This window comes from Plutella xylostella, chromosome 27, assembly GCF_932276165.1.
Source record: "Plutella xylostella chromosome 27, ilPluXylo3.1, whole genome shotgun sequence".
Classification (NCBI taxonomy): Eukaryota; Metazoa; Arthropoda; class Insecta; order Lepidoptera; family Plutellidae; genus Plutella; species Plutella xylostella.
This window is the reverse complement of record NC_064007.1, coordinates 4,677,994-4,694,257: the sequence shown is the minus strand read 5'-3', so window position 1 is coordinate 4,694,257 and position 16,264 is coordinate 4,677,994. Positions and strand designations below refer to the sequence as shown.

The 16,264-nt window shown below is 37.6% G+C and overlaps 1 protein-coding gene across 2 annotated transcripts; it reads left to right on the top strand.

Annotated features, from left to right (window-relative positions):
* The first annotated feature begins 293 nt into the window (after positions 1-293).
* On the top strand, positions 294-6,970 carry LOC105381170. Of its 2 annotated transcripts, none has more exons than XM_048630764.1 (6): positions 294-461; positions 687-777; positions 1,916-3,436; positions 3,683-3,810; positions 4,101-4,707; positions 5,506-6,970. In XM_048630764.1, exons 2-6 carry the CDS (start codon positions 711-713, stop codon positions 6,573-6,575), a joined length of 3,393 nt encoding a protein of 1,130 aa, XP_048486721.1. In that variant the 5' UTR covers positions 294-461; positions 687-710; the 3' UTR covers positions 6,576-6,970. The 2 variants fall into 2 exon arrangements, with proteins under 2 accessions (XP_048486721.1, XP_048486720.1); XM_048630763.1 differs by having other exon boundaries at positions 294-481.
* Positions 6,971-16,264: the final 9,294 nt, after the last annotated feature.

Below are 16,264 nucleotides of genomic sequence, written 5' to 3'. Positions count from 1 at the left end.
CCACAAGCAAAAACAATCTACAACCATATCAACCAAAATCTTGCATGACGCGATTATAAACTCCTATGTTTCTCTTCCACCAATATACGATTACTTCTACAAGGGCATGCAAGACCTATCAGATCATACTAGTAACTAGACACTTTTAATAAATTGATGAATAAAAAATACGATTGAATTTATAGGGTTAACTTCCGGTTTATATTCGAATGTGATAGAGCAAAATATTTAGTTTATTGTACTTAGAAACAACCGCAACGTTTCGTGCACGTTTCTTCGAGCGCTTGTCTTGATTTCAAACGTCATTCTAGAAAATAAAATGGCGGATCGAAACGTATTTTAGAGTTTTGTTGAAAAACGCCGCCGCATTGCTGCGCTTTGTAAAGACTTGGCTGTTTCGATATTTCTGATCTACAGCCGGCAAATTCGCCGCCAATGTCAAATTTCCATCCAAATATTAGGTAAATTATATTGTTTTGGGGTGAGTTTTACTTAATTACGTTGAAAGGGCTATTTACATTTACATAATAATTTTGTTATAATAGGGTCGGAGTATCAATCGCTTAAAATATTTTATCTATATCTAGCTGGCCCGCTGTATAACTGGTCAAATCAGGGACGGTAAACAATCAAAATTTTCTGGGATGTTTATGAATCTGAGAACTAAAATGTGTGTATATTTTTAGGTCCTGTCTGTGACTAGAATCACCATGGAGCAAATGGTTGTGAAGTCTGAAATGCAGCCGAATGACGAGATCCTGCTATTCTATGTTGATGGTGAGCTATATTTGAAAATTTGTTTACTAGATGTTCCCTTCGCTTCGCCTTAAAAAGTTTTCCCGTGAGAATTCCGCGATAAAAAGCCTCTGTGTCAATCCAGGCTGTCAGCTAACTCCATACAAAATTTCATTAAAATCAGTTCAGCTGTTAAGCCATAATAAACATACACACATAATATACTCACAAACTTTCGCCTTTATAATATTCATAGGATTTTCTTTCTCTGCATCATATGGATAGAATAGAGTAGAATTAGAAGGTAAGCTTGTTAGCTCATATTGAAGCTGCCATGCTGGTTGATTGCTTGCCACAAAACAGCCCACATACTTAAACTAATAATATAGTCTAATGACATAGATAGTACTTATTGAAACTCTGTACATGTTAAAAGAGTTAAGTTTCCATTGTTGGTCCTCGAGTTTTGGATATAAATGTATACATATTGTTTGAGTTAAAGGAATGCAGCATGGATGATGTAATCAGGTGCTGCATTTCTATTCTATTCTATTCTATTTGCTGTGGGGGTGTAAGTACCTGCAGCTGGCTCTCTTGAGTGGAACCTTTGTGCATATCCCCAAGGTCTAAACTGTCTTCCTAAGCTTGGACCATTTCCCACCACACTGGTCCACTGCAGGTTGGTGGGTTCACATATCTAGATGTGCTAAATCTAGACATGCAGGTTTCCTCACGATGTTTTCCTTCACCGTAAGAGCGATGGTATACATTGTACTTAAGTAAAAAGAACTCATTGGTACATGTCAGTGCCGGGATTCAAACCCGCATCTCTTGCGTGAGAAGCGGGCGCTTACCCGACTGAGCTACCACCGCTCTGCATGTACATCTGCATGTACAGGTGCTGCATGTGTCTTGTAGTTTTTAGTCAAACCTTAAAAACTGAAAAACACTGATACCTACAGACATAATGTTTCTTTTTATCATGGAGAGTTATAAGTGGCCCATGTTCAGCAGTTGATGTTTATTTGTATAACAAGAACTTACATTCTTACATAGGTACCATGTCATTATGATGAACATTATTGCATTCTAATGAGATGTAGGTAAAAGTGCAATTTCTGGTATGATATGCATTCATATGTTTTAAGTCACTGTATTTATGGTAACTTTTTCATAACAGAAAATGGCGGCAATGAAGAAGGGGTGGTCACCACCATAGAGAACATGGAGCAAGTGTCTGATGGATCTGTGCAGCAGATCTACATTGAGGAAGCGAATGCCATAGAAACCATGAACGAAGAACTAACACCTGACGAGCCTGATGAAGAGACTGGGGAAAATTGGACACACTATGAAATAAAACGCCTGCTAGTCTTTTACATTGACAATAAAGATGCTTTCATCACAGGAGCTACACAGAAAGACTTCCTATGGTCTGTGGCTTGCAAGACAATGCTAGTAGGCAAGTCTCCATACTCCTGCAATTCAAAGCTGCAAGGTCTCAAAAAGGTCTATGCAAAATCCCTGTTTGACCAAAACAAGGGTGTATCAGTAACATGGCACTGGTTCGAAATGGCACACCAAGCATTCCATGACGATGAGTTTGTTGAAACTACTTTAAAGGAACTCGCCCAGCAGGAAAAGCTACAAGCTCAGGCAGTCTTCACACAGAGAAAGGTACAGGCAAACCGCTCCGTCGTAGACGAGAAGCTCATGATGGTGCTGAAACTCTACATCAAACACAAGAAGAACATCAAGAATGTCCAGAAAGAGTTCTGGTCTCAGGGAATTTGGGAGACCATAGCCTTGGAAATGGGGGAAGATGATGCTGAGTATTGGCATCGGCGCTTTCTGAACTTCAAGCATAACTACATTCGGTTGCTCGACAAACGAAGAGCGAATGGGCCTCAAGGCATCAACTGGCCATACATGGCGCTGTTTGATGAGATTTATGCCAATGATGAAGAGTTCCAACAGAAGTATCAATACAGGCCAGAACCCCCAGTTGCGTCAGTAAATGCTGGGCCGGTGGCCGTGCTGAATCAGAATCAATGGAACGACACCGAAAACATAGTGCTAGTCAAATATTGCTTTGACTGCTTTGATGAATTTCAGGACCCAACCATACCGGATAATTTCCTATGGAACGAAGTAGGTCGTTTACTCGAAAAGAACGCACAAACATGCAAGCAGAAGTATGAAGAGATGAGAAACAAACATTTAGACAAGTACATAGCTGGAAGCTATGATATGTCTAGCAGAGTTCCACTAGACATCCTGTATGACAATCTAATAAGCCGCACAATAGAGGCAGAAATGGTACAATTGATTAACACGAACAAGCCAGCAAGTGCATTGACTTGGAAGACAGCAGAAATAGACGATCTGGCCCAATTCTTCTACGACACTATAGAAATGTATAAAGACCCCGTCTGCTACTATGTTTGCTGGGCAGCCATTGTTAAAAAGCTAAAGAAACCGCTGAATAACTGTCGGACCCAATGGCTGGAACTGGTCACTTTGTACAGGACGATTTTGGATGATAAAAAGGAGAATCCAGATATGCAGATAGACTGGAGATACATAGAGCTGTTTGACAGATTGTTTGACTATGGCATGGATGAGAGGCTGCTTGAAGGATATGAAACTATCAAAGCTAAAGAACAGACGGGTAAGAAGAGTACGGAGAATACCAGTGCAGGTGAGCAGATGAATTCGACTTTGTTACTAGCTTTTCACAAATCTTTACATCGCCTTTAAAAACACAGGTCTCCCATAGGAATTTTAGAATAAAAAGTGGCCTGAGTTCTAAGTAATAATGTAGCATTATAAAAAAAAAAGGTTTAGTTAGATAGATAAATTGTTTATTAACTTTTTTCAGTACTTTGAGTTCCAAGGTACCTGTATAGTTCCTCTTTAACACAACTATGAATCTATCACCTTCCAGGCCAGAAGCCCCCCGCTTCCCCCCAGCAGTCAGCCCCCGGCTCCGACGACGAGGAGTCCCCCGCGGGCCGCCGCGCCGCCGGGGACGCCAAGGCGTTCCAGATACTAGAGTTCTACCAGAAGAATAAGGTACTTACTCAGCATTAGCCTCATTTGCCCAACAACTTTTGAAAATTCGCATTTTTTTTCAAAAGTCGTAGAACAAAAGCTGCCCCCTTTCGGCTGACTATAGTACTTTTGCAATACCCTGTAAACACTGTGCTCGCAGCGTGGACCCGAACAGCCATGCTGCCCGACGCCACCGTATAGGGTGAGGCCCAATTGGTAGAAACCGAAGCAGAAACCTTATATAATAAATTAATAAACCTATCTTACTTTGGTACTATGTCACTGTATACGGTAAAATAATTCAATTTCAGGACAAATTCAAAACGTCGTCGCGAAAGCAAGCGCTATGGGAGATCCTCGCCAAACAAATAGGCATGAACGCGACCCGATGCGCTCACAGGTTCAGAAACCTGAAGCAGGTCTACACTGGCTACATACAGAGGGAAATCAACAAACCCGAAATGCCCATAGTCTGGCCCTACTACCAACTCTGCAAAAAGGTATTCGGCTATCGCGCCCTGAAATCCAAGCTGAAAAACCACAAAATGGATTCGGACGGCGAAGAAGAGTGGTCCGCGAAGGAAATCAAACAGCTGATTAACTATTTCTCGGATAATTTCGCTACAATCAGCGAAAACCCCTCAGAATTGGACGTATGGGGCGTTTTGAGTTCCCAAACGGGCAAGTCGGCTAGTGCTTGCCGGGACAAGTTTATGGAGCTGAGAAAGTCGTATAGGAAGCTAAAGACTATGAAGTCTAGGAATGCTGCGGTGAAAGTTACATGGAAGTATTTCAACAAGTTCGATGACATATACAGGGCGCACGAAAATGGCGTTGAGCAACCTATGGAAGTAGAGGAGCTGGATGATTATGAAATGGTAGCCGTCGATGAAGACTTCAGCAAAGAATTACAGGATGGTAAGTCATATACTTATGCAAATATTTTTTTTAAAAATCTGAATTTGCGGCCGTTACACGGGTTCTTTATCGACGTCGATAAACTAGTTTAAAAGCGTTCCAAAAATCACATCGCCGTATTTGTGGCAAATGGCGATTTAGTGACGTTTATCTACGTCGATAACGAATCCATATAGTGGCAGCTGACTGTAAATTTATCGAAACCTACCTCTTAGGGGCACTTTTACCAAACGCTAAACATATTTAAAATTGTACATTTTGTACTAACTGACAGACGTTGCGACTAAATACGTTTAGCGTTTGGTGAAATTCCACCTTAATTATGTGTCTTACTAGGTATTTGACGTTTATAATATTTTTTTATTTTGTACGTATTTATCAGAGTATAGTTTTACTTTAGATTCTGAATATACATTAAATTCTGAGTTATTTAATAATTGATGTTTCATATAGCTCCCTTGTATTTCAGATAAATCGCATATCTTAGTCATAGAGGTTGAAGAAAGTTGAGGATATAGTTTTAATAACACTTTTAGCCCCATAAAGTTGGTTTTTATTCATTCTTTAGTTTGGTTTTTGTTTTGTATCTTACCTTTTCCCATAAGGCATATTTACTGAGGTTATAAATATAAGTGTAATTAAAAATACGAATATGACTTGAGTGTCCTTACTATAACTAACTTTACATGTTTTTGAGTGAAATAGTGTGCTAGTTTTTCATTTTTAACATCAGTAATTAAATTTATGTCCTAATTAATCCAACATTATTTTCTAAAACAAATTTGTCTCCACTTACAGATGACGACATCCAATGTATCTTCGTAATACCGGAAGGGCAAGACATCAATGATTTTAGCAATGCACAAATGACAACCCAAGATGCAACGCAAGAAAATGGCGTACAAACAGAGGCAGCCACAGAAACAGATACACAGACAGATACACAACAAACAGAACCTCCAAAGAAAACTCTGACAACTTGGACAAAGAAGAGCAAAAAACGCATGTTGCTATTACATTATAACTATCTTAAATCTCACAAGGGACAAGAAATATTACCGTCTGATATGTGGAAAGAAATAGCTGAACAACTAACTGATAAGACCCCTTTATCCTGCAGAAAAATGTTTGCCAAACTAAAGGCAAACCGCCTAGAAGCGAAAGATGAAGACGTCAAAAAGAAAACCCCATACTTTGCAATACTAGAGAAAATACTAGCTCTAAAACCTAAATTCAGGAAAAAGGCTCAAGAAAACGATAGTTTGAAGAAAGGTGAAAAGGTTTATAAAGATGTACCGATGCCGAGTGAGAAAGTGCAGCAAGCTTTAGAGTTTTACTTGCAGAATATCGAAGAATTCGTCAGTCCCAGGTTCGAAAAGAAATACGCGTGGTCCAACCTTTCGAAAGCCGTCGGCGAGCCCGTCAGCAAAGTCTTCAATAAAGTTAATTACTTAAAAAACCAAAGTAATAACACTGAGGAGCAAGATTCTCCGTACAAGAACTTGTTGCAACAGATTTCAGCTAAAGAAGCTGTTATAAAACTGGACGCAAGCGAAGGAAAATCCGTACTAGAACAAGACATGGATGACTTGGCCGCATGGAGCGACGACGAAATCGAGCAACTTCTAATCTGGTACTTAGCTAACCTGGACAAGTTTAAGAATCCCAAATACGTGCGGAAATACTTGTGGTTGGAGTCCTCCAATATTTTGGCTAAGAGTCCTCTGGCTTGCTCTAAGAAGATGAATGAAATTAGGACTGAATACAGGAACATGGTGCGTGAAGGGCCGGAACAGCTCAGCACCTGGAGGTTCTATGAGCTGTGCCAGAAGATCTACGGGACCGGCAAGCAAAAGACACAAGAATAGGTATCTAAAATGGTTAGTTAGAACCTTCTTAGCTGATGTCCTTGTCGTACCAAACCAGAAGGGCTAGCACGGGGCGCAAGATGCGCACGTCAAGACGTGAGTTTTCCGTCGCACTCGTTCTCGAAGTCGCGTGATGTGAATGAACGCGATGAACAACTTTTCACGTCTTGGTTTCTTGCGCTCCGTGCTTGGCCTTCTGGAATAGACATCCAAATAAAATGTGAAATCATACTTTTAACAAAATCCTGGCATAATATGCTGCCTTGATTTTTACCGACAAAGGTATATTTTTACATTTACTTATTTAATTCAGTGGTCATACCACGAATAATTTTAACACGACTTGTCGATACGTTGCGTTGCGATACTGAAATTAATGAAAGGCATACAAATTATGTGAACTGCTTGTCAAATAAGTAATTGATAATATTTTAAAATTATTCGTCATACGGCCACATAGGCACATACCAATAGGTTACACATACTTACTGGCACATTTTTTAATCTTAATGTACTTAAAAACTTGCATAAATACCAGTAAGGGGTTTTTGATCCTTTTTGTAACTAAACGATTTTTGACATTTCTTCTATAAATTAAAATACCTCAATTTATGCCTTAGATAAAGCAATAACACTTTAATTATGATTTATACATAGTGTTATATTACATTATTGATAGTGAAAAGTGCATAATATTATTATGCAGATAGAGAAATAGATAAAAAAATAATTATGCGCTGACAAATATTACTGTAGGTAATGAAAGCCTGCCTTTACTGGACATAATTGTACATATTTAGATCTTTTTTATCTTCTGGGTTAGATAAATATTTTATTTCATGGGTAAAATAAAAAACTTTTTACATTGTAAGTGACTTAGAGGTACCTATATCTTATTTTAAATAAAAAGAACTGAAATGTATAGTAGCATTTTATTTAATGTTAACTTAATAATAACATACCATAATAGTAAAGATGAACCGTTACTAAATTAAAATATTTTTAATTAGGAAACTAGCCTATTAATTAATTAAACACTACTAAAATTCTTATATTGAACACTTTAATTTAATTACCTATATAACGTAACACCCAAAAACAATGTGAACAATTTTGTACTTTAACCATTAACTCCTAAAGATTATTCTACAAAAACGTAGACCAATATACAACGTTGAGTATGAAGAATGAGAAAGGAAAGAAAAAACGAAACTGAAACTGTTATCAACACAACAATACAATACAATGATTGCCATCTCGTTTTGACCATGTCCCAAGGACGGGAAGTTTCTACGATAAATGTTTACAGTGAATTCCTGTAGATGGCGTTAGTTGGTGCGTTCTACATCGCGGGATGGTTGTGTTTCGCCTTTATTAGTTAGCCATCATCATTTTCAAAGCATTCTAAAAAGTGTCAAACAAAATTTTTCATTAATTTTTGTAATGAGTCACTTCACTTAAGTGATTCATGATATTCTATAAAAGGCACCCATTCCTCGCTTCCCTCGTACGTTTCACACCTATGTGTGTAATTTTATTTATATTTATATACATATATGTAAATTATTTTATCTTTATCTATATAGAGATAAAGTTTATATATTATGTATGATGCGTTACAACGGTCTCCTGTGACCGGTATTTGTTTTATGCAATTTCATTGATACTAGGTACATTATAGTTCATAAAAAATACTTTTTATGATAACAAACAAGTGCCAGTGTCGTCGTCTGAACTACAATGTAGTTTTAGAGCAAGAGCACACGATGCGTTGCGGCGGCGGCGGCGGTGCGGCGCCGCAACGTTGTTTTGCCGCAGCGGCGCGGCGTCGCAACGTTGTTATGCCGCCCCGTGTGTTCTTCCTCGTGACGCAAAAGAACTGAGCGGTGCCGCTCCGACATCGCAACGCATACAATATAGACGTTTGGGGTGTTTTGAATTCCCAAACGGGCAAGTCGGCTGCTTGCAGGGACAAGTTTATGGAGCTGAGAAAGTCGTATAGGAAGCTGAAGACTATGAAGTCTAGGAATGCTGCGGTGAAAGTTACATGGAAGTACTTCAACAAGTTTAATGACATATACAGGGCGCACGAAAATGGCGCTGAACAACCTATGGAGGTAGAGGAGCTGGATGATTATGAAATGGTAGCTGTTGATGAAGACTTCAGCAAGGAATTACAGGATGGTAAGTATATGCATATTTTTTGAAAAAAAATCTTAATTTGCGGCCGTTACACGGGTTCTTTATCGATGTCGATAAACTAGTTTAACGCGCGTTCCACCAATCACGTCGTCGTATTTGTGGCAAATGGCGATATAGTGACGTTTATCTACGTCGATAACGAACCCATACAGTAATAATAATAATAATAATTTAATAATTTATTTATTCATAAAGCCTTATAACAATAACAATCATAACATAAATTTACATTTACATCACTAATAATTATGTTTACATAACATAAAAATTCCAATGCTTACTAATAATAATTACTAATGGTATAAAATAAAATAAATTAGGCTAGAACAAATTCATTTTGTATAATAAGACCCCTGACTCCTAAACTAGGGTACCCTATCTATCTATCTATCTATCATGGCGAGCTGATTTTCCGCATTTAGCCTCCACAGGGTACCCTGTATCTTAGGAGCCAGTGTTCTTCTGGTGTACATCGCGTAGCCTGAGCAACAATTACAAAATAGCAAGCAGACGGAATTTTAGGGAAAGACAAAAGTAAAAATTAATCTAAAATTTAAAATATGTTTTACAATAATAATAAGTATATATTAAAGTAATAGTTAAAATAAAAAATACAAGATATTTACAAATATAATTAAAGATATTGATATATATATGTCCTAGGCAGGTTACAATTGATTCATAATTCTAAATGCAAGCACAAGTCCAGGAAATTCATTTTATTTGAAATTAATTGTTCTGTTTTACAGTAATCAAGTTTATAAAGGAAATTTGTAATTTTTTGATTACATTCATACTTGTTAATGGGATAAATGTTTAAGAGTCTGTTGATAACGTTATAGAGTCGCGCACTAGCAATTTTGTGCTGCGAGCGAGCAAACTCCGTTCTTGTTTTCTCAGTGGGGCACACCAAATCATCCCGGCGCCTGGTAACGTTATGCATTCCAACGTATGGCACTGTGGTGTGCTTACGAAGAACGATAGAGAGCACATAGAGCTGTCTGATTGATAAAACCTTAAGTTCTGAGTGTAGTTTTACCGTTGGGTAAATAAATGGTTTTTTGAGCATAACTTTCAGAACAGCTCTCTGCGCTCTCTCCAGCTCAATAAGGGTTGTTTTGAAACATCCCCCCCACACTGGAATACAATAGGAGAACAAGGATTGACACAAGGAGAAATATACCATCATCAAGGTATTTTTGTCTGCAGAGCCACGCAGTTTTTTAAATATATATATTGTTTTTCGGGCCCTTGCTATCACGGACTTAACATGGACGCTCCAGTTTAGGTTTTCGTCGATAAAAACTCCCATGTATTTGATATTGGAGACTCTACTCAGTGACGGACAGTTACAATCCAGCCCCAATCTGTTACAGTTATGAGCTGCGATGGCAAGGTTATCCAGTTGAATGCTCTTGGTATTTCGCATTCTAAATGCGATATACTTAGTTTTAGCTAAATTTAAGGTCAATAAGTTAAAAGAAAGCCAATTCATAACTTGATGAATGGCGTTTTCAGCATGGTGCACAGTGCTATCCCAGTCATCTCCATGAACCAGCAAGGCAGTATCGTCGGCATAAGAAGAGATGCTACAGTTAGTTAGTTGAAGATTGCACAATTCATTAATATAGATCAGGAATAGAGTCGGCCCAAGGATACTACCTTGAGGAATTCCAAAAGTTATTATTTCATGTTCACTAATGTAAGGTCCTATTTTTACAGCCTGGGATCTATTATTGAGATAGTCCCTAAATATATTTAGCCCCACGCCACGAATACCGATGTCTTCCATCTTGCACAGAAGTCTAGGAACAGAGACAGTGTCAAAAGCCTTCGAGAGATCAAGGAAAATACCGAGAGTTTTCTTCCTGTCATCCAGTCTTTTTACAGCTTCTTCTGTAAGAAAAGCAACAGCGTCTTCGGTAGATAGACCTGACCTAAATCCAAATTGATTAGGGGCCAGAATGTTATTTATTTCGAGGTAGCTGACAAGACGGCAGTTCAGTAATCTTTCCAAGATTTTTGATAGAGCTGGTAAAACAGAGATTGGCCTATAGTTATTGACACTGTCCCTGTCCCCACTCTTAAAAACGGGATGAACTAGCGCCTTTTTAAAAACTGACGGGAATACTCCAGAACTTAGCGCCAGATTGCAAATGTGGGTGATATATGGGATCAATTTAGGAGCGGAAGATTTTATGACTCTACTCGGTATGTTATCCCAACCTGTCGCACAGCCATGCCTAAGCTCCTTGACGAGCTTCTCTATCTCTGCGTGATCTGTGTCTAGTAGAGCAAAGGAGTTAAGTTGGCTCTGAGGCCTGCTAGGCCGATTTGGGGGTGCTTGATCTGGTAGTTGAATTTTGCTAGCAAGCTTCTGACCAACGTCTACAAAATACTTATTAATGGAGTTAACAGATTGTGAAACATTTTGTGAGCTTTTTAATAATTCAACTGGACATGAATTTTGAAAGTTGGGTATCACATATATTTTTTATAACTTCCCAGGTGGCCTTAGGATTGTTTTTAGCTTTCGTAAACTGTTCCTGTTGATATGAAATTCTTAGTTTTTTTATTAAGCTATTACAAAAATTTCGGTATCTACTGTACGTTATTTTGATGATAAGATTGGTAGGGTTATTTTTAAGTTTTAAGTGCATTTTGTCGCGGTTTCGAATACATTTGAGAAGTCCCGGCGTGATCCAAGGTTTAATGTTTCGGTCCCTTTTTCTGACATTGATTACCGTGGTGTTATCTTTTATAATATTCGAAATAGTAGAGACAAGTTTCTCTGCTGCCTCATTTGTATCAGATATGCTCATGATTGAGGACAAGTCGGCTGTGTCAATTTGACTTTTTATAGCACAATAGTCAACACGGAGAGATGTTTTAACTACTTTCTTGGTTGAAGATCTTTTGGCATCAAAACACAAAATAACAGGTTCATGGTCAGTGATGTAAGTTTCTAGGACTATTGATGATGATGTTTTATTGGACTTAAGCATAACATGGTCTAGGCAATTTTTTAATCTAGTAGGGTAAATATGGCCTGGTAAAAGTCCATGAGAAGCTGCAAGTGTTAAGTATTCATGTGAATGAGGATCAACGTTATCTTTTTTTATGTCTATGTTTATATCTCCGATAAGAGCGATACTCTGATATTGCTTTAAGGAAAAAAGTACGTCGTTTAAATCATTTATAAAGCAATCAATTTTTTTGTAGGATGGTGATCGATAGATAGATATTACGGCCAGATTTAGGGTGTTAAATTTAATAGTCAAACAGTTTGCTTCGTCAAATTTAGGTTCACTGATCTCACAGGATAAGCCATCTCTAACATAAACGACAACACCATCATTTTGAATTTTATTATTCCTAGTTAGATGTTCCTGGAAACCAAACATAGTAGGCACTTTATTGTATTTAATCAACCAGCATTCAGTCAAAACAATAACATCAATTTTGTTTAGTGGCAGCTGACTATGCAAATTTATCGAAACCTTAACTAACCTACTACTACTAGGTATTTGACGTTTATTTACTATGTTTATCAGAGTATAGTTTTACTTTAGATTCTGAATCATATAGCTCCCTTGTATTTCAGATAAATCGCATATCTTAGTCATAGGGGTTGAAGAAAGTTGAGCATATAGTTTTAATAACACTTTTAGGGCCATATTGGTTTTTGTTTTGTACCTTACCTTTTCCCTATGGGAATATTTACTGAGGTAATAAATGTCGATAGATATAGATAAAAACGTACGCAGGTAAATACGAATATGACTTGAGTGTAGTTTCCTTACTATTACTAACTTTACATGTTTTTGAGTGAAATAGTGTGCTAGCTTTTCATGGTTAACATCAGTAATTTAATTTATTTCCTAATTAATGTAACATTTTTTCTAAGACCAATTTGTCTAAATTTACAGATGACGACATCAAATGTATCTTGGTAATACCGGAAGGGCAAGACTTCAATGATTTTAGCAACGCACAAATGACAGCCCAAGATGCAACGCAAGAAAATGGAGCAGCTCAGCAGCACCTGGAGGTTCTATGAGCTGTGCCAGAAGATCTACGGGACCGGCAAAAGACGCAAGAATAGGTATCTAAAATTGTTAGAACTTTCTTAGTGATGTCCTTGCCTTACCAAACCAGAAGGGCTAGCACGGGGCGCAAGATGCGCACGTCAAGACGTGAGTTTTCCGTCGCACTCGTTCTCAAAGTCGCGTGATGTGAATGAACGCGATGAAAAACTTTTCACGTCTTGGTTTCTTGCGCCTCGTGCAAGGCCTTCTGGAGTAGACATCCAAATGAAATGTGAAATCATACTTACATTTATGAAGACAAGCCCAACAAAATCCTCCTGACATAACATGCTGCCTTGATTTTTTACCGACAAAGGTATATTTTTACATTTCCTTATTTAAGTCAGTAGTCATACCATGAATAATTTTTACACGACTTGTCGATACTTTGCGATACTGAAATTAATGAAAAGCATACAAATTATGTGAACTGCTTGTCAAATAAGTTATTGATAATATTTTAAAATTATTCGTCATACGGCCACATAGGCACATACCAATAGATTACACATACTTACTGGCACATTTTTTAATCTTAATGTACTTAAAAACTTGCATAAATACCAGTAAGGGGTTTTTGATCCTTTTTGTAACTAAACGCTTTTTGACATTTTCTTCTATAAATTAAAATACCCCAATTTATGCCTTAGATAAAGCAATAACACTTTAATTATGATTTATACATGGTGTTATATTACATTATTGCTAGTGAAAAGTGCATAATATTGTGCAGATAGAGGAATAGAAAAAATAATTATGCGCTGACAAATATTACTGTAGGTAATGAAAGCCTACCTTTACTGGACAAAATATTGTACATATTTAGATCTTTTTTTACCTTCTGGGTTAGATAAATATTTTATTTCATGGGTAAAATAAAAAACTTTTTACATTGTAAGTGACTTAGAGGTATTTTATCTTATTTTAAATAAGGACGACCGAATGGCGTAGTGGTTAGTGACCCGACTACTGAGCCGAAGGTCCCGGGTTCGATTCCCGGCTGGAGCAGATATTTGTTTAAACACAGATATTTGTTCCCGGGTCTTGGATGTGCCCGTAAAATGGCAATAGGCCCGCCCCCTATTACATTGGGACTAACATAACACTCTGGCGAAAAGTGGGTGCAGCAATGCATCTCTGCCTACCCCGCAAGGGAGTACATTAGTACAAGGCGTGAGTGTGTGTGTTGTGTGTGTGTTGTTTTTAAATAAAGAGAACTGAAATGTGTCGTAGCATTTTATTTAATTTTAATTTCATAATAACATACCATAATAGTAAAGATGAACCGTTACTAAATTAAAATATTCTTAATTAGGAAACTAGCCTATTAATTAATTAAACACTACTAAAATTCTTATGCTGAACACTTTAATTATAACGTAATACACCCAAAAACAATGTGAACAATTTTGTACTTTAACCCTTAACTCCTAAAGACTATTCTACAAAAACGTAGACCAATATACAACGTTGAGTATGAAGAATGAGAAAGGAAAGAAAAAACGAGAGAATCGGTCTATGTAGACAGCAGTCTCCCTGCCGTTGCAAAATGTGTCGTATTGCGGTACAATAGAAGCGGATGTGCTGGCTCGCGGGTCCACTGAGTTTGGGAATATGTGCTGAAAAAGAGAGAAGTATGGTCAGGGACTTGGTAAAATGACTCGGAAAATGCAGTGCTGTTGAGTATGAAGTTTTACTAGCGCCATCTATAATCGGTTTTTGTCTATGGTTCAAAATCTCTTATTAAACTGCCTTTATCAGATTTTTTAAAAATTGTTTTACAAGTTTCTATCGGGTAAGTAGGTATAAGGCCGGCTGCAGAGCTTAACCGACCGTCAGTATTAGTACGTACGTACGTACGTACGTACCGTCGGCCCTGAAGATGCGCATTGACCAACCGGCAGTTTGTATCATTCAATGCTCAGTACCCTTAGCACGAACATTTTATCGTTTCCGTATTTCATTACTACACGTTAACTTTGAACGTATTGAAATGGCAGCATAAGCCTTCGTCGTGTGCCGGTCGTTACAACGTTACCAGAGTTAAAATAAGGTTGTACCACACTGAGATTGTTAAGTTCAAAACCTTCATAATAATTTCAAAGTAAGCAGCGATTCCTTATAAACGCACTTTAACAATTGTCTATGGATGATAACTCCTCATTGTCTATGGATGGTACTCAGACCCCTTAGCATGAATTTTCATCATGAACTTGAAGTAGAATTCATCAAGTAATTTTGTATGAAAATATGAACAGCGCCCTGGCGGTCGGTAGCAGAACAAAAATTTCCCTACAAAATTCATCAAGTAATTTCACGTCACGTTCACGATGAAAATTCATGCTAAGGGGTCTGAGTACCGTACACAGACGGCGAACTGCTATGCGTATTGAATGCATGAGTTCGCTCCGTCAGCGAAGCACTGAACGCGTGCTAACTTTTCACATAATGTTTCACATAAGTATAAAAACAAAGCAACAGTCCAACCTACCTAATGAATACCACTGCATAAGGTAATAATCTTATAACCGAACTACTTAATTCAAAATAAGAGCTTAGTGCTTAGTGGTAAAAGTGAGGTGTTATTTCGCACATGACAATCCGAACCGTCATATCTTGCAAAATCGCATTTTTTTTTTTATTACATTTTTGCATTCTACAGATCATTCTCTACAATCTGGTAAAACAGTCATATCTGTAGCTCATTTCTGGGCCGAGATATGGACCTATACGACTGTCTTGTCTGTTGTGATGCGCGCGCATTGTCGATGGACAAACAGTCATATTTTAGTTTAATACGCTGACCATGTCTGAAGCGCGGGCTCCGGTCGTTTTATCTTAAGTTAAGACAAGTGTAGTTACGAAATACGCAAAATGTGATGAATCAAAACGTATTATAATGTAAATAATACTATTTTGCTTGTTTCGCACGTAGAATTTTTATTGTATTATTTCTAGATAATACTATCTTGCCTGTTTTATTATTGAATTTTTACTAATTTGATTGTTGTATGTTTTTATGTGACGGTTTAACTATGGGATTCGTCAAGATAATACTGTTTGTCCAGTTAAATCAATAATTTTTCTATGTCATAAAAGAAATAATACGGTTTGTACGGTTTTTAATGTAATTATTCATGGAATATTTGAGTTGTAGTAACATCATGAAGCGACATAAACTTGCTGCTAAACTAGTTTTGACGGCAATTCCTCCGAACAAAAGTCTTGGAACCTGAAGGGTATTGCAGCTAAGGAACCTAAGACTCCAGACAAAGACTTTGACGATGATTTGGTTGACCCTACTTACGTATAAACCCGTCGAAGAAATAGTGTCTCTGTCCGAATCTTCCAGAGCAACAACAGCAACATTGCGAGCACGCCCATAGCAGTTCTGAAGTC